Raw genomic sequence first — 25,964 nt, forward strand, 5'->3', positions numbered from 1 at the left:
TTTCCCCCAACCCCAGACTGTGATCTCACTGTGGGCAGGGATTGTCACTTTTTATTTTTGTAATGTATTATTATTATGTGCCAAGCACTGTTGTAAGCGCTGGGGAGGATACAAGGTGATCAGGTTGTCCCACGTGGAGCTCACAGTGGAGCCCCCACAAAAAAAACTCAATCCTGGGAGGTGTTTTACCCTGTTACCATCAAAGCTGGAAGCTCTGTTAGCAGAATAGGGGAAGTTACTGATTAGCTAAACTTCACAAGAAGTCTTTGAAGAGTCATTAAACGACTGGGCCACTCTTATCTAAGCAGTGGCATATATACAAGATGATACAGCGACCTGGAGGAGTAGAAATTCATTCATTCAGTCGTATTTATTGAGCACTTACTGTGTGCAGAGCACTGTACTAAGCGCGATTGAAAACGTTGAGCTTCATTGAAGCCAGCTGATCTGCATTCGCTATTCAGCACAGGTGTTCCAGTCAGGCTCCCTTTCAGCAGGTGATGCTTTATAAGGGTTCCCACTACCATTTTCCTCCAACTTGAAGGGACATCTCAGAAGTAGGAGTCTAAACTACAGCCAGAAGAGTTTGGATCTAGCCAGAAGGTTCTCCTCTAATTTAAATTCTGAATCCCTCTAAACCATCTAAGGTATTTCTCTGCCTAGCCTTTTGAAAAACAATCAGTAAGCCCTATTTATTGAGAATTTACTGTCTGTAGAACTCTGCACTAAATAGTTTGGAGGGTTCGACATGACAGACTTGGTGGTTATGTGGAATTACTCTATTTTTCTCTCCCTCTTCTCAATGGAGAGTCCCAGAAACTGCACTGGTGCTGAGAGCCTTTGATTTGATCCTAGTTAAGTTAATACCGGGGTTTAGGACAGTCCTCTACACCCAATAAATTCATTCATTCACTTGATTGTATTTATCAAACACTGTGTGCATGCTCTCATTGTACTAAGTGTGTGGAAAGTACAATTAGGCAACATATAGAGACAGTCTCTACCTAACAGTGGGCTCACAGTCTAGAAGGGGGAGGCAGACAGCAAAACAGAGCAAGTGGACAGGTGTCGATACCATCAAAATAAATAGAATTATAGATATATATACATATCATTAATAAAAGAGTAATAAATATGTACTAATATACACAAGTACTATAGGGAAGGGGTAGGGTGGAGGGAGTGGGGGTAAGAGGAGATGATGGGGGGCTCAGTCTGGGAAGGCCTCCTGGAGGAGGTAAGATCTAGATATGATTGAGTACTTAATGCTTAGGAGGTTTGGACTTAAGTAAATAAAAGCAATGTGGCCTAGGCCCATAGAAAAGCATGGGCGTGGGAGTTACAGTACGTGGGTTCTATTCTCTGCTCTGCCACATGTCTACTGTGACCTTGGGTAAGTCATTTACCTTCCCTGTGCCTGTTACCACATTTGTATAATAAGGGTTGAGACTGTGAGCCCCACAGAAGACATGGACTGTATCTAACCTGATCAGCTTGGATCTATCCCAATGCTTAGTACAGTGCCTGGCTCATAGTAAACACATAACAAATATGTTTGAAATAATGATGGTATTTAAGTGCCTACTATGTGCCAAGCGCTGGAGTAGATACAAAGCAAACAGGTTGTCCCATGCGGAGCTCATAAAAAAATAGATGATTCAGTTGAGAGGGAGAATTGGGTGGATGTGAGCGATTAGTCAAGGAAGGCTTCCTGGAGGAGATGTGGTTTTTAGTAGAGTTTTGAACAGGGGGAGAATGATGGTCTGTCAGATCTGAAGGGGGAGGGAGCTCCAGGTTGGGGGGGAACAAGAGGTCAGGTGGTGAGGGCAAGGCACAGTGAGTAGGTTGACATTAGCGGAGCAAAGTGTGAATAATAATAATAATAATGATGGCCTTTATTAAGCACTTAGTATGTGCAAAGCACTGTTCTAAGTGCTGGGCGGGGATATATGGTGATAAGGTTGTCCCACGTGGGGCTCACAGTCTTAATCAGTGGAAAGAGCACAGGCTTTGGAGTCAGAGGTCATGGGTTCGAATCCCGGCTCCGCCACATGTCTGCTGTGTGACCTTGGGCAAGTCACTTAACTTCTCTGAGCCTCAGCTACCTCATCTGTAAAATGGGGATTGACTGTGAGCCCCACGTGGGACAACCTGATCACTTTGTATCCCCCAAGCGCTTAGAACAGTGCTTTGCACATAGTAAGCGCTTAACAAATGCCAACATTATTATTATTATTAATCCCCATTTTACAGATGAGGGAACTGAGGCACAGAGAAGTGAAGTGACTTGCCCAAACTCACACAGCAGACAATTGGCAGAGCTGGGGTTTGAACCCCTGACCTCTGACTCCAAAGCCCGTGCTTTTTCCACTGAGCCACGCTGTTTCTCTGGGGCTCTGGGGTAGTGGAGGCTCTGGGGTAGTGGGAGTCATTCATATTTATTGATCACTTACTGTGTGCATTTATTGAGCACTTACTATGTGCATAACATTATACTAAGCTCTTGAGAGAGTAAAATAACAACACTTAACAGTCACAGCACGGGAGTCAGAGGACCCGGGTTCTAATCCCAGCTCCGCTACACGTCTGCTATGGGACCTTGGGCAAATCACCTCACTTCTCGGGACCTCAGTTACCTCACCTGTAAAATGGGGATTCAGAGCGTGAGCCCCATGAGGGACAGGGACTCTGTCCGAACCTGATTAACTTGTATCTACCCCAGTGCTAGAACAGTGCTTGTCACATTGAGAACATGTGGCTTCCTGCTATTGCTCATGGCACAAGAAGTGGCATTTGCCGGACACTTTCTATATCTGGAGATTTCTTTTTATAAACCGTCAGCTGTTGGCAGCTGCTCCGTAAGAGGCTGCTCTGCTATGTGACGTTTCTTGCTTCGCTCGAAGGAAAGTTTAGAGTTTTTTTGAATGGATTATGTGGCAATTGAAGGATCACCCTAAACTATGTTTCCTTGTGAGGATACTGAGGGAGTCCTCATGGCAGTAGAGGCTCAGAATGCTTCGTGGGTTTCTTTTGATGGTGAAGTAGAACAAAAATCGAGCAGTAATGGTATTTATTGCATGCTTACGGTGTGCAGAACGCTGTACCAGTGCTTGGGAGAGTACAACGGAGTTGGTAGACATGTTACCTGCCCATAGGGAGCTTTCACTCTACAGAGTAGCTTAGGGAATAGAGCATGGGCCTGGGAATCAGAAGGACCTGGGTTCTAATTCTGGCTCCACCACTTGTCCACTGTGTGACCTTGGGCAAATCACTTCTCTTCTCTGGGCCTCAGTCACTGCATCTGAAGAATGGAGATTAAGACTGTGAGCCCAGTATGGGACAGAGGCTGTAATGTGTCCATTTTGCTTAGAACAGTGCTTAGAACAGCGCTTAGAAAAGTGCTCAGCGCTTAAAACAGTGCTCAGTGCCTAGAACAGTGCTTTGCACATATTAAGTGCTTAATAAATGCCATTATTATTAGTATTATTTCAATTTGCTTGTATACACCCTAGCACTTAGTATGTAGCACTATGTACCTAGCGTGGTACATATTCATTCATTCATTCAATCATACTTATTGAGCACTTACTGTGTGCAGAGCACTGTACTAAGCGCTTGGGAAGTACAAGTTGGCAACACATTGAGGCGGTCCCTACCCAACAGTGGGCTTGATGATGATATTTAAGCGCTTACTATATGCCAGGCACTGTACTACGCGCTGGGGTGGATATAAACAACAAATTGAAATGGACACAGTCCCTGTCCCATGTGGAGCTCATAGCTTCAATCCCCATTTTACAGATGAGGGAACTCAGGCCCAGAGAAGTGAAGTGACTTGCCCAAGGGCACACAGCAGACAAATGCTGGAGTCAGGATTAGAACTCATGACCTTCTGACTCCCAGGCCCGTGCTGTGTCTACTATACCCTACTGCTTCGCACACCAGAAGAAAACTTTAGGGAAAATCTTAGGTTTTAGACCACTGGGTAGAAACACTTCTATCTCTCTGTATGTATACATTTGGTTCCTTTTATTAATCAATCATATTTATTGAGCACTTACCATGTGCAGAGCACTGTACTAAGCACTTGGGTGAGTACAGTAAAGCAGAATTGGCAAACATGTTCCCTGCCCACAAGGAGCTTACAGCCTAGAGAGGGAGACAAGACAATATACTAAATGATGTATCCATAATCAATCAATCAATCGTATTTATTGAGCGCTTACTGTGTGCAGAGCACTGTACTAAGCGCTTGGGAAGTACAAGTTGGCAACATATAAGTGTTATGGGGCTGAGGGTGGGATGAACATCAAGTGCTTAAAGGGTACAGATCTAAGTGGATGGGTGGCAGAGAAGGGAAAGGGAGTTGGGGAAATGAGGGCTTAGTTGGGGAAGGCCTCTTGGAGGAAATCATCATCATCATCAATCGTATTTATTGAGCGCTTACTGTGTGCAGAGCACTGTACTAAGCGCTTGGGAAGTACAAATTGGCAGCATATAGAGACAGTCCCTGCCCAACAGTGGGCTCACAGTCTAAAAGGGGGAGACAGAGAACAAAACCAAACATACTGATTTTAATGAGGCTTTGAAGGTGGGGAGAGTGGGGGGGTCTGTCATAGAGCAGCAGGGGAAGCAGTATGGCCTACTGGAAAGAGGACGGGCTTGGGAGTCAGAGGCCCTGGGTTCTAATCTCGACTCAGCCGCATACCTCCTGGGTGATCTTGGGCATGCCACTTCACTTCTCTGTGCCTCAGTGCCTGTCCTGCAAAATGGTAGTTCAAAACCTGTTCTCCTTCAGACTTACCCTGGTAGTCGCTTGTGGGGCCTGCTTACCCTGTATCTACCCCAGCGCTTAGTATAGTGCTTGGTTTATAGTATTTAAATGCTACTATTATTATTATTATTAATATTACAGGGGAAGGGAGTTCCAGACCATGCTTTTTATACTCGACCTCAAGGTCCTATTGAAGCAGTATGGCGTAGTAGATAGCAGCATGGCTCAGTGGAAAGAGCATGGGCTTTGGAGTCAGAGGTCATGGGTTCAAATCCCACCTCTGCCACTTGTCAGCTGTGTGACTTTGGGCAAGTCACTTCACTTCTCTGTGCCTCAGTTTCCTTATCTGTAAAATGGGGATTAAGACTGTGAGCCCCCCGTAGGACAAACTGATCACCTTGTAACCTCCCCAGCGCTTAGAACAGTGCTTCGCACATAGTAAGAGCTTAATAAATGCCATTATTATTATTATTATTATTATTATAGAGAATAGACCTGGGAGTCAGAAGGTCATGGGTTCTAATCCTGACTCCGCCACTTGTCTACTATGGGGCCTTGGATGAATCACTTCACTTCTCTGTGCCTGTTCAGCTGGTACATAGTAAACGCTTAACAAATACCATACTTATCATTATTACTATGTGGTGTTATTGTGAGTATCAGAAGGGAAACCAAAGTTATAATTTGTCTTGGTGCACAAGGAAGGGAAGAAACTTGTTCTTCAGGAACTGAAGAGCATGGTTAACTTCTTGAGGATTTCAGGGAGAAGGTCCATTGCATGCTGGCAGATTTAACACATAAAAATACCAAAGATCAAGGGTAGTGCTTGTGAAAGGTCTCTCATTTCTGAAGTCCCAGTTGAGTTTTAACCCGAGGTGATATGGCTCAGGACACCCATTAACACATTGCTGCAAAATTGACAGAATATTTCTCCCCTCAGTCTCTCTTTTCCAAGACTGGGAATGACAAGTTTGCAGATGAGCGAAGTGACTAAAACCAAACCCACCTTTAAAGGCAACTATAAAATCTGATTTTTAATCGACTTAAAAAGAGAAGCCGTCAGATGAATGCTTGCTTTAAGCTGCTGTTAGCTCATGTGTCTACCTTGCCCTAACAGTGTTTTAAATCCAACATCTCTGTTAAATGGCTGCAGATTATTTGCCACCAAAGTATCTCTGAAGGTGTTTGATCATCAGCTCAAAGTGATGCTTACCTCCTTGGAACTGTGCTTGATAAACAAGTCCGTTCAGGTTAAAGATTGAATACATGTGCGTCTTCGGAAATAATGCTTAATCTTATGTTCCAAACCTTTTGAATTAGAAAGGGATAGGCACGTTTAGAAGGTTGTCATTCATTCATTCAATCAATCGTACTTATTGAGCGCTTACTGTGTGCAAAGCACAGCACTAAGAGCTTGGGAGGGTACAATATAACAAGAAACAGACACATTCTCCATCCTTCTACTTTTGGTTGTTGGTGTCCAGTTTTAGAGTCTTCTCGTGGTCACCCACAGTCCATCTCCTCCTCATGTCTGATGGAGGGATAACCCATAGACTCACATTCCACTCACCCTCATTCTTACCTCCATTCTTCTTTGAGGGTAGTAGTAGTAAGAGGAATAGTAGCAGTAGCGTGGCTCAGTGGAAAGTAGAGAAAGTAGAGTAGAGAAGCAGTGAAGAAAGTAGAGAAGCAGCATGGCTCAGTGGAAAGAGCATGGGCTTTGGAGTCAGAGGTCATGGGTTCAAATCCCAGCTCCACCCATTGTCAGCTGTGTGACCTTGGGAAAATCACTTCACTGGGCCTCAGTTACCTCGTCGGTAAAATGGGGATTAAGACTGTGAGCCCACCTTGGGACAACCTGATCACCTTGTAACCTCCCTAGCACTTAGAAGAGTGCTATGCACATAGTAAGTGCTTAATAAATGTCAATATTATTATTATTATTAGTAGTAGTAGTAGAAGACTAACTATTTCCTATGTGGGGCAGGGACTATGTCCAACCCAATTACCTTGAATCTACCCTAGTGCTTAGTACAGTGTCTGGTACATACAAACTTAAAAAAATACCATAATTATTATTACTATTAGTAATAACATTTAAGTCCCCGAGGGGGACACTGCACTAGAATAAGTGCTTGAGAAGTTCAAAATAAATAAAGGACCCTTTCTTGTAAATATTTTTGTATCTTTCTCTCTCATTAAAGTGTAAACTCCTTATAGTCAGGGAATATGTCTTGTGCTTCTGATGAACTTTCCCAGATGTTTAGTTCAGTGCATTGCTCCCAGAGGGGACTTAATAAATGGTATTTCTACTATTATTATTACTACTACTACTCAGCAGTCACTCAGTAAATACCATCACTGCTACTGCTGGAAGCCAGCCCTCTATCTCTGGACCCTCCTACCTCAATTCCCTCTTGCATGCTCTTCTCCGGGCTTGGAATTCCCTCCTTCCCCATATGAGACAGACCGTGGACTCCGCACATTCAAATCTCTCCTAAAATCCCACTTCTTTCAATAAGGTTTCCCGATTAATTTCCCAGCACCTTGAGGCATGTCACCCTTTCAGGCAACTCTAGCACTTAAGAGCACTTATACCCTCTCCTTACAACTCAAATGTATACTTCTGCTCTATTTACTTCATTTTGACCTCTTGAATTCCTCCTTCAGCTGTCTGTGAATGACTTGCAACCAACAATTTCCCCCTTTAGCTTGTAAACAGGGACTGAGTTCCTTACTTGATTTGACGGCCCCAAGCACTTAATACAGTAGATGCTCAATAATAATAAAAACTATTGGTTGATTGGGTAGCCGCAAGGGTTCCTGTTATTCCTGAGTCAGTACATGTCCTTGAACTTCATAAAGACATTCCAAGAGGTGTTTCTCAGCTGTCCCAAAGTGGATTCATATCAGGTCTGTCCTTCTACTGAAGGGACAGCAAGAAAGAGGAATATGCCTAATGGACTGAGTTGTTGAGGTAATGCAACCTTTATCTCTACTTCACACACACTCTAACCCATCAAGGCAATTTTCACTTCTTTGCCTGACCCTCTTGGTGTCACTGATTTTGTGTTCTGAAGGGATGATTCTTCTAGATACCACTCTTATCTTTGGTTGAGGCCTTTGCCTTAGAGCTTAAAAACAAATTCCAGTGGCATTCAGTAGTGAATTAGCATTAATTTACACTGACAATTGTTCCCACTTTTCTGCCTTTCTCCTAAAGAAAGATGAGAGCAATTAATCTGATTAATAATGAATATGGAGACATTATGCTTTGTTGAGAAAAGCAGCTTGTGAAATTTCATTCTCTTGGCCATTATTACACTCCGCAGTTTGAGCATATTTCATGTTAAATATTCATGAAAAGAAATGTTGGCCTTTATCTTTAAGGCTTTCTTTTGCACAAAGAGTTCAGGGTTGGGTTCCAGTGAAGACATTTGAGAGAAAATTACTTTGTGAGGATCCTGTCTACATCTTTAGTTCCTTCTTAGGCATGTCGACCACATGTGGAGGAGTTCATTAACCTTTGGAAAGGGAAGAGAAGATTTAATAGAAAGACTCATCTCTTGCTTTGTCTCATTTTCTTCCGCTCCTACCTCTGTCTCGGTCTTACACTGTTTCCTAAAAATCCTAAAATCAGAGAGAGGAAGCACTTACCACTCTTCAAGGGGCAGAGATTCATGAACAAAAATGGCAAAGTGTATGTTCAAAAGTAGAACCCTCATTAAATAGCTGTCACTGGTCAAGATGATTATGGTACTTGGTAAGCTCTTGCAATGCATCAAGCGTTGTTCTAAAAGCTGAAGTAGACACCAGTTATTCAGGTAAAACACAGTCTCTGCCCCCCAGGGGACTCACAGTATAAGTAGGAGGGAGAACAAGTGTCGAATCCCCATTTTGCAGTCGAGAAAACTGAGGCCCAGAGAAGTTAAGCGACTTACCCGAGGTCACACAGCAGAAAAGTGGTGGAACCTGGATTAGAACTCAGGTCCTTTGACTCCCAGTGCTGGGCTCTTTCCACTAGACCATGCTGCTTCCCACGGTCATCGTCATTATGTCGTCGTGACAGACATCAGGAGCAGACTTGGCTTGCTCCTCTGAGGAGGGTGAGCGCTTTTTCTTGGGGGTCTGCTATCGGGAGGCACTCTTGTGATCAGGGCTGAGGGAGAAGATGGCAGGCATCTCAAGCGGTTAGTGAAGGGCAGATGTGAGAAAAGGTGCTTGTGTAATGAGGAGTTGAAGCAGGGTAGGTAGTCAATCAATTCATTCATTCATTCAATCGTATTTATTCATTCATTTATTCAATTGTATTCATTCATTCAATCGTATTTATTGAGCGCTTACTGTGTGCAGAGCACTGTACTAAGCGCTTGGGAAGTACAAGTTGGCAACATATAGAGACGGTCCCTACCCAACAGTGGGCTCACAGTCTAGAAGGGGGAGACAGACAACAAAACATATTAACAAAATAAAATAAATAGAATAAATATGTACAAGTAAAATAGAGTAATAAGTACAAACATATATACATCAATCAATCAATCGTATTTATTGAGCGCTTACTGTGTGCAGAGCACTGTACTAAGCACTTGGGAAGTACAAGTTGGCAACATATAGAGACAGTCCCTACCCAACAGTGGGCTCTCAGTCTAGAAGGGGGGAGACAGACAACAAAACATATTAACAAAATAAAATAAGTAGAATAAATATGTACAAGCAAAATAAATAGAGTAATAAGTACAAACATATATACATCAATCAATCGTCTTTATTGAGCGCTTACTGTGTGCAGAGCACTGTACTAAGCGCTTGGGAAGCACAAGTTGGCAACATATAGAGACGGTCCCTACCCAACAGTGGGCTCACAGTCTAGAAGGGGGGAGACAGACAACAAAACATATTAATAAAATAAATAGAATAAATATGTACAAGTAAAATAGCGTAATAAGTAAAAACATATATACATATATGGTATTGAGCATTTCCTGTGTGCAGGGCACTGTACTAAATGCTTGGGAGGGTACAGCATGACAGAGTTGGTTGACATGTTCCCTGCCCACAATGGGTTTACGGGATGCCACCAAGTGTGGGTGAGGGGGCATGGAAGGAGTCAGTTGAAGCTCACCAGCACCTAGGTAATGCTCACATTAACACAGCTTTGCTGAGCAGGACATGTGAGGAGAAGGAATGATAGATTAGAAACTTCTCAAGGACAGGTATCCTGTCAGCTAATTCTACAATAATAATAATAATAATAGCATTTATTAAGCACTTACTATGTGTCAATATGTTACTATGTGTACTATGTGTCGCTCTGAATCAGAAACGACTCAGCGGCACTTAGTGCACATCAAACACTCTTCTGAGATAAATACAAGTTAATCAGGTCGGATGCAGTCCCTGTCCCACACGGAGCTTATGATCTAAGTAGGAAGGAGGAAAGGTATTGAATTCATATTTTATGGATGAAGAAACTGAGGCACGGAGAAAGTCAAATGACTTGTCCAAGGTCACAAAGCAAGCAATTTGCAGAACTGGGACTTTCTTTCCCAAGCACTTTTAGTGCAGGGCACTCCGTAGAGGAAATGCCTCAGAAATACTGCAGATGGATTGGTTGATGGTGGGATGCCCAGGGCTGATGTCAGACCCTCGGCTGCCCTGAGGTGGGGAAAAAATTGCTTTTCCTTCCCTAGGTGGCCAATGCTGTACACGTGATCAGGTGATGTGGCGGGACAGTGATGTCACACAGGATGTCTCTGCTAGTCTGTATGAAAAGCACCTTGGCCTAGTGGATAGAGCACAGGTGTCTGAAGGACGTGGGTTCTAATCCTGGCTCTGCCACGTGTCTGTTGTGTGACCTTGGGTAAGTCATTTGACTTCTCTGGGCTCAGCTGCCTCATCTGTAAAATGTGGATTACGACTGTGAGCCCCATGTAGGACACTCATTCATTTAATCATATTTATTGAACACTTACCGTGTGTGTGAAACACTGTACTAAGCGCTTGGGAAAGAGCACTATAACAATAAACATGGACGGTATCCACCCTGATCAGCTAGTATCTACCCCAGTGCATAGTACAGTGCATGGCACATAAGCTCTTAACCAATACCATAAAAAAACACACACAAAAACCCTCCATTCTATTGAACTCTCCCAATGCTTAGTTCAGTGCTCTGCACTCAGGAAGCACTCAGTAAATACCATTGATCGATTGACTGCCCACCCTGCTTCAACTCCTCATTGATTGACTTATCATCAGAAGGGAGCCTTGGGACAGCCCAAGCAACCGCAACACGGTGAATGGAAAAAGGGCACACGCAAGCAGGAAGAGCAGAATAAATATTGGTATAATGGCTAGAGAAAAACCTGGGAGTCAGAAGGTCATGAGTTCTAATCCTGGATCTGCCACTTATCAGCTGTGTGACCTTGGGCAAGTCATTTCACTTCTCTGTGCCTGTTACCTCATCTGTAAAATGGGGATTGAGACTGAGAGTCCCACGTGGGACAGGGACCTTGTCCAAACCGATTTGCTTGAATCCACCCCAGCACTTAGTACAGTGCCTGGTACATTGTAAGGGCTTAACAAATGCCATTATTATTATTATTATTATTAATATAAAGACTTGATAAGATGCCATCTCAATAAGCAACAGCATTGATAGCTTGGTGACCACCCATTCGATAACACACTTGTCCAACAGGTAGCAACTGCAGAAGGATTAGCTTTCCTTGCGTGGACACTTCACGAAGTTCAGGGAACCAAGGGACCTGATTAATATCATTTTCTTAGCCCTAATTCACACGGGAGGCTTTCCAGTGTAAGGTTCTATGATACAGAGAGTTAAAAAAAAAATCACCTCAGTCCTTTTCCTCCGTTGTTCAAATTTGCCTCCTCTATCCTTCACCTACGGTACCGACCGCAGAAACAGAGACTTGGGAGAGTCTTGTTTTAGAGGCAGGAGAAGATGGGGATGGGATGTGAAGAAGCAAAGTTAGCAGTTTCAAGAAGTCGTGAACAGAGTCTGGAGAACTGGGAAGAAGCCATCCCCAAACAAAAGCTGCTTCCAAACACGATTTTGACTTTCCTGAAGAGAAATCTCATCTGGATTATGGGGCCACAGGAGAGAATAGGAAGAAATTTATACCTCAGAGAGGCTCGTTTTTCTCAAGGAAATATTTTGTTTTTATTTCCTACGATAACAGAACATTAAAACACACCCATAAGCACACACACACGATACTTGACTCAGATTCTTCGGTGGTAAAGAACCTTTCCAAGTATGTGATACCCTAATCTCATAAACAGCTGTCAGTTCTGCTCTGTGGCAAAAAGCCTAGAATGTGCTATTTTTAGAAGGAGATAACCCAAGTAGGTCAAATTACCAAGGCGCTTGTAAACATCATCCCTATTCCTCTAAAACCGATAAAAGGTCAGAAAGGTTTTTTAAATGAAAAAACCAGTTCAAGATGCGTTCTGAAAACATTTACACAACTGCTGTTATTCTAAATTACAAGATTATGACAAAGTTCTTAGATTGTGAATTCCCCAAGGGACGGGGACCGTGTCTAATTTCCCTGTGTGTCTTTTCTCCCACGGTTTTGTACAGTGCTTGGCACATAGTGAGCGCTTAATAAGTGCTATTACTGCTACTACATGAAGAAGGGATCATGAACCTGCGCGTTGATTACCTTGAAGTAGGGAGGGTGTTGTCTTAGCCTGAGGGTTGAGAAGTTTCAAAATTTATTTATATTAATGACCGCCTTCCCTTCTAAACTGTAGGTTCTTTGTGGGCAGAGAAGGTGTCTGCCAACTCTGCTTTATTGTATTCTCCCAATTGCTTAGTACAGTGCCCCCCACACAGTAAGTGTTGAATAAATAAGATGGATTGATTGATTTGGGGCTGTTCTTGGTGCAAAGATTCAAAGGGAGAGGATTCTCTAGACTGCAAGCTCCTTGTAAGCAGGGAACATGTTTATCAACTTGACTTATTCTCCCAAGAGTGATGGTGCTCAGCACACAGTATACACTCAAATAACATCGACTGATTGCTTGGTGTTCCCCTGGTCGGACAGTTATTAGCGTAGCTTGCACTAGAGTGTAAGATTTCGAGGATCGGGATTGTGTCTACCAGCTATACGGTATTGTACTCTCCCAAGTGCTTAGTGCGGTGATCTGCACACAGAAAGCAGTGTGGCCAAATGAAAAGAGCATGGGCCCGAGTTCTAGTCATAGCTTTGCCATTTGCCTGCTGTGTGACCGTGGACAAGTCACTTACCTTCTCTGTGTCTACGGGGATTTGATACTTGTTCTCCCTTCTACTCAGATTGTGAGCCCCATGTGGCACAGGGACTGGGTGTTCAATCTGATTATCTTGCATCTACCCCAGTGCTTAGAACAGTGCTTGGCACATAGTACGGACTTGAGAACCACCATTATTATCGATTTATTGGTAACGAGTTGGGCCCAGGCTTGGCAACCACCGCTTTAAAGCGTGGTGGAGAAACTGGGGAAGGAGATGGACCAAAACATTTCAGGGAATGGAAAATACCTTCTATGAAGAAAGTTGAAGGGAATTCTGGTGGTTTAGCTTGAAGAGAACAAGGCTAAAGGGTGACAGTTATTGTCTTCAAGGATTTGGAGGTGTTTCATAAGGAAAATTCCAACTAGAAGGCAGGAAGGAAGACTGAACAAAATGAAAACCGGAGAAGAACTCGTTTGCTGACAATAATAATAATTGTGGAATTGGTTAAGTGCTTATTATGTGTCAGGCATGGTACTAAGCACTGGGATGGATACAAGCAAATTGGGTTGGACATAATCCCTCTTCCATATGGGATTTACAGTCTCAATTTCCATTTTACAGATGAGGTAACAAAGGCACAAAGAAGTGCAGTGATTTGCTCAAGGCCACACAGCAGAAAAATGGCAGAACCAGGATTAGAATCCACCCAGGCCGTGCTCTATCTGCTCCATAAGCGCTCAATAAATACGATTGAATGAATGCACGAACTTACTGTCTAGACTGAAGCAGTGCAGCCCCATCTCCCCTCATGGCAGCTTCTCCTGCCTCTGAGCCTGCTGAGATATCCCAAGAGCTGTCAGGGGTGGGACATGCTAACTGCACGGGGCTTCGACTAGCTGCATCCAGGCCTAACTCAAAGCCAGGTAGGAGTTGCTGCAAGGGGAACTAGTTGCCCTTTTCCTTTCTTACCCCAATCAATCAACTCCTAGTATTTATAGAAGCCCATCTGTTGGGCCAGTGGATAGAGCGTGGCTTTGAGAACCAGCAGACTTGTTTTTGTTGTTGTTGCTAATGGTATTTTTTAAGTGCTTACTCTGTGCCAGGCACTGTATTACGTGCTGGGGTAGATACAAGCTAATCAGGTTAAACACAGTCCACGCCCCAGGTGGGGCTCACAGGATTAATCCCCATTTTACAGATGAGGTAACTGAGACACAGAGAAGTTAGGCGATTTGCCCAAAGTGACCCAGCAGACATGAGGAGGGGATTAGAACCCAGGTCCTCTGACATCCCGGGCCATGATCATCCACTAGGCCATGCTGCTTTGGGGTCTAGTGCTGCCTCGTGTCCACTAGATCACGTGGCCAGATGGGTTCCAGTAATAGTAATAATTAAGTGCTTACTGAGTGTGGAGCAAGCAGCATGGCTTAGTGGGAAGAACACAGGCCTGGGAGTTAGAAGGACCTGGGTTCTAATCCCAGCTCTGCCACTTTTCCGCTGTGTGACCTTGGGCAAACTACTTTACTTCTCTGTACCTCACTGATCTCATCTGCGAGATGGGGATTAGTGAAGTAGACCTGCCAGTCCTCTCTAGAGAAGAGTTGGTGAAGCCATGTGAGCTGGAGAATTATGGAGATTTGGGGCCCTCAAGGTGGACAGCTAGAGGGTGGAAGACAAGTCAGTGAAGGACGCTGGAAGGTGCCATCAGAGAGGTAGGAGAAGTATTAGTGAGGAACATTTTGGGGAAACCAAGGTTATTATTATTAATAGTAATAATAGCTTAATAATAGCTTCTATTATTGTATTATTATTATTATTATTAATAGTAATAATAATACAATAACAGAAGCAGCATGGCTCAGTGGAAAGAGCACAGGCCTGGTCATCAGAAGTCATGGGTTCTAATCCCGGCTCCCCAACATGTCTGCTGTGTGACCTTGGGCAAGTCACTTAACTTCTCTGAGCCTCAGCTACCTCATTTGTAAAACGGGGATGAAGACTGTGAGCCCTACATGGGACAGCTTGATCACCTTGTATCTTCCCCAGTGCTTAGAAGAGTGCTTTGCACATGGTAAGCGCTTAGGCCATCATTATTATATGGTATCTGTTAAGCGCTTACTGTGTGCCAGGCACTGTACTTCAGCGCTGGGGTGGATATGAGCAAATCATTTTGGACACAGTCCAAATGGGGCGCACAGTCTCAATCCCCATTTTACAGATGAGGTAACCGAGGCCCAGTGAAGTGACTTGCCCAAAGTTACACAGCAGACAAGTGGGGAGCGGGGATTAGAACCCATGACCTTGTGGCTCCTAGGCCCATGCTCTAAGTTGGATAGGGTTTTCTAGGAGAAGGGAGTGGTCAACAGGGTGGGATTTCCTTGTCTGGCCCTCAGGATTTTGTGAGTGCTCCCCAACATCCTTTCAATCTGGCTCTCCAATTACCTTTGAAATTCTGGTAGAATCTTTCTGGAAACCCTGGAGCCAGATTTTTCCAAACCAGAAGCTTCCCTTTGGGAGTCAAACCCTTTTGGAAGAATTTTAATAAGCATTATAGCCTAGTGGATAGACCACGGGCCTGGGAGTTAGAAGGGTCTGGGTTCTAATCTGGTCCCTGCCGCTTAATAATAATAATAATGATAATGATAGCATTTGTTAGGTGCTTACTATGTGCGAAGCACTGTTCTAAGTGCTGGAGGGGATACGAGGTGATCAGGTTGTCCCATGTGGGGCTCACAGGCTTAACCTCCATTTTACAGATGAGGTAACTGAGACCCAGAGAAGTCAAGTGACTTGCCCAAGGTCTCACTGCAGACACGTGGCGGAGCTGGGATTAGAACCCGTGACCTCTGACTCCCAAACCCGGGCTCTTTCCACTGAGCCACACGGCTTCTCTTGACTACTGTGTGACCTTGAGTAAGTCACTTCACTTCTCTGTGCCTCAGTTGCCTCATCTGTAAAATGGGGATTAGGATTGTGAGCCCCACGTGGGACATGGACTCTGTCCAACCTGATTAGCTTTTATCTGCCCCTGTGCTTAGTACAGTGCCTGGCTCTTAGTAAGTGCTTAACAAATACCATAATTGTTATTATTCTCTATGACCTGCCCAAAGTCATACAGCAGACAAGTGGCAAAGGGCAGGATTAGAACCCAGGTCCTCTGGCTCTCAGGCCCTTGTTTGTTCCACTAGGGCGTATTGTTTTCTGTGTGCAGAGCTTAGTACCAAGCTCTTGGGAAAGCATAATGCGATATAATGGTGGAGCGAGAATTAGAACCCAGGTCCTCCGACTCCCAGGCTTGTGTTTTTTTCCACTCGGCCACGCTGCTTCTCTACGCTAAAGCACTGAGAATTAACATATAGTCCTCTGGGGCCCTGAAAGAATCCAATTATTATTATTATTACTACTACTACTAGTAATTGTTAAGCACTTACTGTGTCCTAAACACTATTCTAAAAGCTGAGGTAAATATGATACAAACAGATCAGACCCAGTACCCAGTACCCATGAGGCTCACATTATAAGGGAGATAAAGCTTCTAGAAAACTCTAAATTATTTCTGGGGTAACAAAATCGTCATGAGGAGAATGTAAACACAAAAAGAATCTAGTTCAGATCTGTCAGTACTATTCAGGAGATTTTTGAGTCCACGATCCGGGAAAATGAACTTTATATCGGCGGAGGAGACGGTTGCCTCAAAAAGGAGTTGAGAACCGGAGACTTCTTGGAATTCAGGAGGAGAATAGCCCCAAATCAGATGTGCAGTTGTGACCCATCAGCAATGTTACCACTAACCTAAAACCTGGTAGTATCCCGGGGCCAGATGGGGAAGGCGATGGAATTGAGAATGACAGCTGAACCTTGGGTCTGCGACTTCAGAAGTGAGATCCGGTGAGAAGGTATTGATTGTAATGATAGGGGTTTTCCAGAGGGTAGTGTTGAAAGGTAAACACATTTCTAGCAGCAGAATCTCTTACTCAGAGAATATGATAAATCTTGGCAGGAAAGCCAACTCTAAGAATAGAGGGACTCCCCTATGGAAGACACTTAATACAGTTGCTGCTTTCTTCGTATGTGTACAGATGGTGTAATTGATCCGGTACAAAATACTGCGGGCCTCTGCCTCCTGCCTCCAGGATTTCGATTTGGAATTGGCCCAAGAATAAGTAGCCCTAGCTTGAACGGACAAATACTGAGCCTTAAGAACCATCTAGTTGGAAGGAGTGTGGTAATTGTAGCGCACTTTCTCAAGCACTTAGTCCTCTAGACTGTAAACTCCCGGACTGGAGAAGTAACGTGGCTCAGTGGAAAGAGCCCGGGCTTTGGAGTCAGAGGTCATGAGTTCAAACCCTGGTGCCGCCAACTGTCAGCTGTGTGACTTTGGGCAAGTCACTTAACTTCTCTGTGCCTCAGTTCCCTCATCTGTAAAATGGGGATTAAGACTGTGAGCTCCCCGTGGGAGAACCTGATAATAATAATAATAATGGCATTTGTTAAGCGCTTACTATGTGCAGAGCACTGTTCTAAGCACTTGGGGGGGGGTTACAAGGTGATCAAGTTGTCCCACGTGGGGCTCACAGTCTTAATCCCCATTTTACAGATGAGGTAACTGAGGCTCAGAGAAGTTAAGTGACTTGCCCAAGGTCACACAGCAGACATGTGGTGGAGTCGGGATTCGAACCCAGGACCTCTGACTCCAAAGCCCGTGCTCTTTCCACTGAGCCACGCTGCTCCTCCTAATCTAATCACCTGTTCAACCTGATCACCTTGTAACCTCGCCAGCGCTTAGAACAGTGCTTTGCACATAGTAAGCGCTTTATAAATGCCATTATTATTATTATCATTATTAAACTTGATGTGGGCAGCGAATATGTCAGTTTATTGCTATATCATACTCTTCCAAACTCTTAGTACAGTGCTCTGCACACAGTAAGGGCTCAATAAATACGATGGAATGAATTGAATACAAATACAGTGCTCTGCACGGAATAAATGCTCCATAGTAATAATAATAATAACAATGATGGTATTTGTTAAACGCTTACTATGTGCCAAGCACTGTTCTAAGCACTGGGGTAGATACAAGGTAATCAGGTTGTCCCACGTGGGGCTCACAGTCTTAATCCCCATTTTACAGATGAGGTAACTGAGGCACACAGAAGTTAGGTGACTTGCTCAAAGGCACAAAGCTGACAAGTGGTGGAGTGGGATTAGAACCCACGACCTCTGACTCCCAAGCTCATGTTCTCTCCACTAAGCCATGCTGCTCCATAAATGCTCTTGATTGATTGACTGATGAATAGGAGCTTTTTTTTCCCTGTGGTTCTTGAACAATTTCAGATCGGTGTTTTCAGTCTTCTTCTGCCACTTCCTGGTCTCCTTCCTTGTCCAGGAGGATACTATTTGCTGGGGTTGTATTCCCAGCTCCACCACCTGTCCGCTGTGTGACCCTGAGGAAGTCAGTTCACTTCTCTGGGCCTCAGTTCCCTCATCTGTAAAATGGGGATTAAGAGCGTGAGCCCCACATGGGACAGGAATGGGCCCAACTTGATCAACTTATATTTAACCCAGCGCTTAGAAGAGTGCTTCCCACATAGTGCTGAACAGTTACCATGATTATTATTATTAGTAGTAGTAGTAGTAAGTGGAGAAGCAGTGTGGTCTAGTGGAGAGAGCATGGGCTACGGAGTCAGAGGACCCAGCTTCTTGTCTGCTGTGTGACCTTGGGCAAGCCACTTAACGTCTCTGTGACGCCGCTCCCTCGTCTGTAGAACGGGAATTCAATACCTGTTTCCCTTCCTACTTAGACTGTGAGCCCCATGTGGGACCTGATGATCTTGTATCTACCCCAGCGCTTAGTACAGTGCTTGGCACATAGTAAGAGCTTAACGAGTACTATTATTAAGCACTCGATAAATACGACTGATTGATTTGGATCATCCTGAAGCAGAGCTGCACTGTTGCCCTGAGGCTCGGTTTAGATTGTAGCGCACAGCTGCATAAATGCACTTTTGACATCTCAGCGCACCCACAAACAAACTCATCTACCTCCTCCCCAACCCCGCCGGGGAAAGTAGAATCGTAATAGTAATAATTGTAGTATTTGTTAAGCGCTTACTTTGTGTCACACACTGTAACTAAGCACTGGAGTAGATAGTACATATTTATTACTCTATTTTATTTGTACATACTTATTCTATTTTATTTTATTAATATGTTTTGTTTTGTTGTCTCTCTTCCCCTTCTAGACTGTGAGCCCACTGTTGGGTAGGGACCGTCTCTATATGTTGCCAACTTGTACTTCCCAAGCACTTAGTACAGTGCTCTGCACACAGTAAGCGCTCAGTAAATACGATTGAATGAATGAATGAATAGAAGATCATCAGGTCCCACACGGGAGGGAGAATAAGTAGCGAATCCCCATTTGCAGATGAGGGAACTGAGCCACAGAGAAGTGAAGTGACTTGCCCAAGGTCACACAGCATGTATGGGGCGGAATCAGGAGTAGAATCCAAGTCCTCTGACTCCTGCTTAGAAATGTGCTTGGCACATAGTAAGTGCTTAACAAATACCATTACTATTGTTATTATTTCCACCATTATTACCATTATTACTTAATAATAATAATAATGATGATGGCATTTATTAAGTGCTTACTATGTGCAAAGCACTGTTCCTCTTTTCTAGAATGAAAGATGTATTTACTGTTATACGAATTATAGTGCCGGGGTAGTAGTTTATCACTCTCAAGGAAATCAATTGAAATTTCTTCCCTATTATATCATGGAATCATAAAATTGGCGCATTTACCCAAGATTCCAATCTTTCATTTCAAAATGAAAAGCCTGTCCTTTTTTTCTTGAATCAAGGCCAGTTCAGCTTCTAATCTGATCCTTCGATAGCTCATCAACTGTGGGTGGACTGTTTTGCTGCTGCACAGGTAAAGGCTATTGACACCAGGATAGGAGCGGATTTGAGTTCAATCAGTCAATCAATCGTATTTATTGAGCGCTTACTATGTGCAGAGCACTGTACTAAGCGCTTGGGAAGTACAAATTGGCAACATATAGAGACAGTCCCTACCCAACAGTGGGCTCACAGTCTAAAAGTTCATCCGTTGTTGATCTTTTGAGTGTTGGGACCTTTGATTTCATTGTAGATTCAAAGGGATAGTGTTCACAGTCTTTAGTTGGCTTCCTGTCTATAGCAGAATTGCACTTTGGAAAAGAAGCACACTGATTTAGGGTGGCGGAGGGGGCTTTTTCTGTGGGGAGCTGGAACCACTTAAGCAAGTGTTGGGATGATGAGATGATGATAATAATAATGATGATAATACATAAGTGCTCACTATATATAGTTATTCTCTAACCACGTAGGTTTGACTCTGTGAGCTCCTGTTCCTCTTCTGCAAGAATAAGAGGCTAGAGAGTTGTTGGAATTAACTGGAGATATTTTCCTGAAGGAGGTGAGAAGCAGCATGTCCTAGTGGATAGAGCACGGTCCTGGGAATCAGAGGACCTGGGTTCTAATCCCAGCTCTGCCACTTGTCTTCTGCGTGACCTTGGGCAAGTCACTTAACTTCTCTATGTCTCAATTACCTCATCTGCAAAGTGGGGATGAAAACTGTGAGGGCCCCATATGGGACATTGGACTGTGTCCAACTGGATTAGCTTTTTAGACTGTGAGCCCACTGTTGGGTAGGGACTGTCTCTATATGTTGCCAACTTGTACTTCCCAAGCGCTTAGTACAGTGCTCTGCACACAGTAAGCGCTCAATAAATACGATTGACTGATCGATTGATTGTATCTTCCCCAGCACTTAGTACAGTGCCAAGCACATAGAAAATTCTTAACAAATTCCATGAAAAAGAAAAAAGGAAGCGGACTCAAATTCAACCATTCTGTGGGGAAAAAAAATCCTTTTGGGGCTTATATTGACTACCCAATTGAAGTACTCGGGAATCAGAAGAACCTAGTCATTCAGTCACATTTATTGAGCACTTACTGTGTGCAGAGCACTGTACTAAGCGCTTGGAAAGTACAATTCGGCAACAGATAGAGACAATCCTTACCCAACAACAGGCTCACAGTCTAGGTTCTCTGCCACTTGTCCGCAGTATGACCCTGAGCAGTATGACACTTCAATTCTGACACTTCAATTCTCTGTGTCTCAGTTACCGCAACTGTAAAATGGGGATTAAGACTGTGAGCCCTATGGGGGACATGGACTGTGTCCAACACAATTTGCTTGTATTCACCCCGGTGCTTAGTACAGTGCTTAACACATAGTAAGCGCTTAACAAGTGCTTTAGAGAAGCAGCATGGTTTAGTGGAAAGAGCCTGGGCTTAGGAATCAGAGGTTGTGGGTTCTAATCCTGACTCTGCCGCTTGTCAGCTGCGTGACCTTGGGCAAGTCACTTAACTTCTCTGTGCCTCAGTTACCTCATCTGTAAAATGGGGATGAAGACTGCGATCCCCACATGGGACAGCCTGATCACCTTGTATCCCCCTCCAGCGCTTAGAACAGTGCTTTGCACATAATAAGCACTTAACAAATGCCATTATTAACGAATACCACAAATATTATTATTATCAATCAATAGTATTTATTGAGCGCTTACTGTGTGCAGAGCACTGTACTAAGCACTTGGGAAGTACAAGTTGGCAACATATAGAGACAGTCCCTACCCAACAGTGGGCTCACAGTCTAAAAGGGGGAGACAGAGAACAAAACCAAACATACCAACAAAATAAAATAAATAGAATAGATATGTACAAGTAAAATAAATAGAGTAATAAATATATACAAACATATATACATATATACAATTATGTATAATTGTCTAATTATCATTAGACCATTTGTAAAAACACCACTAAACTGTGAAAATAAAGGAAAAGATGTTTTTGTTCACACAACCCTTTCCCCTTCTCTCCCCACTCCAAACAGGCTTTCCTGCTTTTTTGATTTATTAGGCCACAGCTGTCCTAGTTTAAAATGTGAACCAACACTCTGTAGAAACCACCCGAACTGGAATGTTACCCGGCAACAGGTGCCTTCCAGCTAGTGAATTATGTTGCCTGGACTCCATTCAGCTTTGAAAAAGCTAAAAATTACTCTGTCCGAGCCTGTAGAATCTTTTATAGAGGAAATAGCTGAAGTTTGGGAGGGAGTCGGATGAAATTTGAACGCACGTATTAACCTCGGCCCTGCAACGGCATATCACGTTAGTGTTGGTGTGAATAGTTAAATGCAGCGTATTAATGTTTACTATTAAAGTGTCAAATTCCCTGATTTCTGAAGCTAACGGGCTAGTCTTATCCAGCAGGCAATGATAAAAATGTATGGGTAAGGCTATGAGATGGATTTGAAATCTACACCAAGTGCCCCAAAGCTAGATCGGTACTGACAAGGGGAGGCTGAGGACTGATTTCACTGTCCAGATAATTCAGGCAAAAATCAAAACCACTGAAATATCCAGATAATTGATTGATCTTGGTCCGCTTCAGTTCTCCATTTCTGTCAGACCCGCTAGAAATCATCTGTTGACAATGGAGGGATTTTATAAAGCCTCCGGTGCCTTAGTAGATTCCTCAAGAGAAGAAATAGAATTGTGAACGTTTACGTTGCCATACGCCCCGAAACACAAACAGCTATACATCTACTAAGGTTGCTCCTCTGCAATGTTTTGGCAGTGACATCACTTGAGTGCCATTATTCACACTTGTGTCTCTTCTCCCCTCTGCCTACTTTAGTTTCCGCACAGGGTTCGGGGCTTCAGACTGCATTAGGAAAGCAACCGGAGCAGAGCAACACAAAGAATAACACCCTTGACCCAAGTCGTCCAAGGCTGAGTCACTGGAAGCCATTTACACTCGTCAGGTAAAAACTGGAGTTTCCTTTTCATGTTTAGGTTTACTTGAGGAGGCATGAGATTATTGCTCAAATATGATCGAATGAATTAAAGTGTGAGTTGCTCTGGGTGAAGAATTCGAACGTTTTTAATGGGATTGCACATAAATTAATCCACACAGTTGAAGTCGGTTATTCACCTTACCGATCTGCCTTCCTTGTTTTTCTTTCTTTGTGGTGTGAAGAGTTCTTTTTCATTCTTTTCTTGGCTTTCCCCACAGAGATGGAAAGGGCTACTCCATTCTCTCCAAGCCTCCTTGGAAATAAATTCAGTCTCCACTTGGCTTTGCTGGCCCAGGGCTTTTTTGGGGGGTTTCATTCTGTTCACCCAGTCCACAGACAGGAGATTAGATAGTGAGGCTTCAGTGATAAATGCTGTGAGCTCTCTTTGGGCTGGGGTTCAGGTGGGAGAGACTGCAGATCATAATCGCGTTTTTAGGTGAGCTGTGAGAAAGGAAAAGTGTGTAGATGCAAGTTCCTGGATAACTCTGCTTTCCATCTCTCTAAGAGCTATGATTCCGAAAAATGTGGAAGTGGAGTAGTTTCATAAGTGGTGGGAGAAATGTGGTAGTATAATTCAGTGTTTGCTTGGTTTCCGAGAAAGAGTAGCATTTTCTGATGTTTAAGGATGGGGCTTCTCTTACTTTATTCATTACTGAGCAGTAGAATGCAGAGCACAATTCAAGCAGCCCATGGGGCTGTATTATCCAGGAGCAAATCTCACAGCCGGAGTGCAAATGATGCTAGGAGATGCACAGCACTGCAGGGAGGGGAAGCCTTATTATGGCAGATTGTCAAATTTACAACCCAGAAGGGGATTTACACTTGTTCGGTGCCCAGAGTCAGGGGACCAGGGTTCTAATCCTGGCTCTGCCACTTGTCTGCTGACCTTGAGCGTGTCACTTGACTTGTCTGTGTCTCAGTTTCTTCATCTGTAAAATGGGGATTGTGTCAGTCCCCTTCCTACTTAAAAATACCACAATTATTACTATTATTATTATAACTGTAAGTAATAATAATCATCACAGGAGTTAATACTAGCAGTCGCTCCATTTTTAATTACTCATTTTTGGGACATGTTGACCTGATAGCTAAAATATTTCAGGCTCATTTTCTTCATCTCCTCCTCCTATCTCTGCTTCTCTGTCCATTTGTTTTGCTCTCTACCCAGGTTATCTAGGTTACTTCACAGAATTCCATTTTAAAATACTTCGAAGCAGTGTGGCTCAGTGGAAAGAGCCCGGGCTTGGGACACAGAGGTCATGGGTTCAAATGCCGGCTCTGCCGCTTGTCAGCTGTGTGACTTTGGGCAAGTCACCTAACTTCTCTGTGCCTCAGTTACCTCAGCTGTAAAATGGGGATGAAGACTGTGAGCCCCACGTGGGACAACCTAATCACCTTGTATCCTCCCCAGTGCTTACAACAGTGCTTTGCACATAGTAAGCGCTTAACAAATGCCATCATGATTATTATTATTCCGAAGACTAGAAAGTAGTATTTGGAGTCTTCATTCTCTTTTATTTTGCTTTTAATTCTGTCTAGGTTTATCACTCGATTTTTCTTTGTTGCCTTGTCTGTAGTGGGTCTTTTGGAATTTTCTGCTTTTCATTTCATGCCTTTTTTTTTTCTTCCACATCATCATCATAACAGTGGTATTTGCTGAGTACTTACTATGTGCCATGCATCATACTTTGAGCTAGTGTAGTCACCAAGCAATCTGGTCTGACACAGTCCCTGTTCCACATGGGGGTCACAATCTAAGGGCAAGTGAAAGCAGTTATTTCATCCCCATTTTACAGATGAAGAAACTGAGACACAGAGAATTTAAGTGATTTGCCCAAGGTCCCACCGCAGGAAAAGGAAAAGCGGTGTGGCCTAATGCATAGAACATGGGCCTGGAGGTGAGAAGGACCTGGCTTCTAATCCCGGCTCCTCCACCTGTCTGTTGTGTGACCTCGGGCAAGTCACTTCACTTTTCTGGGCCTCAGTTATCTCATCTGTAAAATGGGGTTTGAGAATATGAGCTCCATGTGGGACAAGGACTGTGTCCAACCCGATTTGTTTGCATCCACCCCAGCGCTTAGTACAATGCCTGGTGCATAGTAAGTGCTTAACAAATACCATAATTATTGTTATTATTAGTATTACTGCCAATTAATAAATGGGTGAGGAGGGAGGTTCTGAGCAATTTGGGGTTGCAGTTCCTGTCCTAGTGGATCTTAATAATAATAATTATGGCATTTGTTAAGTGCTTACTAGGTGCCAGGCACTGTACTAAGCATTGGAGTGGGTATGAGTAAATCGGGTTGGAAACAGTCCCTGGGCTCACAGTCTCGGTCCTCATTTTACAGATGAGGGAACTGAGGCCCAGAGAACTGAAGTGACTTGCCCAAGGTCACGAAGCCGACAAGTGGCGGAGCCGGGATTAGAACTCATGACCTTCTGACTCGCAGGCCTGTGCTCTATCCGCTACGCCCCGCTGCTTATCACCTAAATATATCTTGGATCTGACAGACTCCTATTAAAATAGAAGAATGAGCTTTAAACTCCACACTTGCTCCTTGCCTGTTATGCGAGGGATATTTTAAGATGACGCGGAGGAGATTGCCAAACGACAGAAGTCTCAGAAGGCGATAACCGCTGAAAACATTCCGTGCTTTCCCCTTCAAAAACACGTTCTGCGGCGTCGAGGAGAGAAATGGCACTTCCCTATGGTTTGATAAACCATGCGTTAGCCTCTCATTTATCCTCTCTTTCTGTTTGTAGGCGAGGCTGAGAACAGGAGGACATCGCCTTCACGTTCGTGCTCGGGAGACTGACGGAAATTTCGCTCTGCTCTTCGAGCTCCCTCTCAACTGCCCTTGAGAATGGAGAGATCCACCAGGGAGCTGTGCCTCAACTTTACAGTGGTCCTGATAACCATAATCCTCATATGGCTTTTGGTGAGATCCTATCAGTACTGAGAGACTACAGCCAAAGCTCTTCGGATTAAACCGCGCCGAGCGTCTATGGAAGCATGTGATCGCTACCGTGCC

At 43.9% G+C, this 25,964-nt stretch overlaps 1 protein-coding gene across 2 annotated transcripts; it reads left to right on the plus strand.

Annotated features, from left to right (window-relative positions):
• The first annotated feature begins 549 nt into the window (after positions 1-549).
• SLN (sarcolipin) lies at positions 550-25,964 on the plus strand. Of its 2 annotated transcripts, none has more exons than XM_038762087.1 (3): positions 550-603; positions 22,773-22,899; positions 25,696-25,964. In XM_038762087.1, exon 3 carries the CDS (start codon positions 25,797-25,799, stop codon positions 25,890-25,892), a length of 96 nt encoding a protein of 31 aa, XP_038618015.1. In that variant the 5' UTR covers positions 550-603; positions 22,773-22,899; positions 25,696-25,796; the 3' UTR covers positions 25,893-25,964. The 2 variants fall into 2 exon arrangements, with proteins under 2 accessions (XP_038618015.1, XP_038618014.1); XM_038762086.1 differs by having other exon boundaries at positions 566-647.

Source organism: Tachyglossus aculeatus, chromosome 20, assembly GCF_015852505.1.
Source record: "Tachyglossus aculeatus isolate mTacAcu1 chromosome 20, mTacAcu1.pri, whole genome shotgun sequence".
Taxonomy (NCBI): domain Eukaryota; kingdom Metazoa; phylum Chordata; class Mammalia; order Monotremata; family Tachyglossidae; genus Tachyglossus; species Tachyglossus aculeatus.

Excerpts from the sequence above, each read along its gene's own strand:
- SLN (XM_038762087.1), top strand. The coding sequence starts at position 25,797 with ATGGAGAGATCCACCAGGGAGCTGTGCCTCAACTTTACAGTGGTCCTG.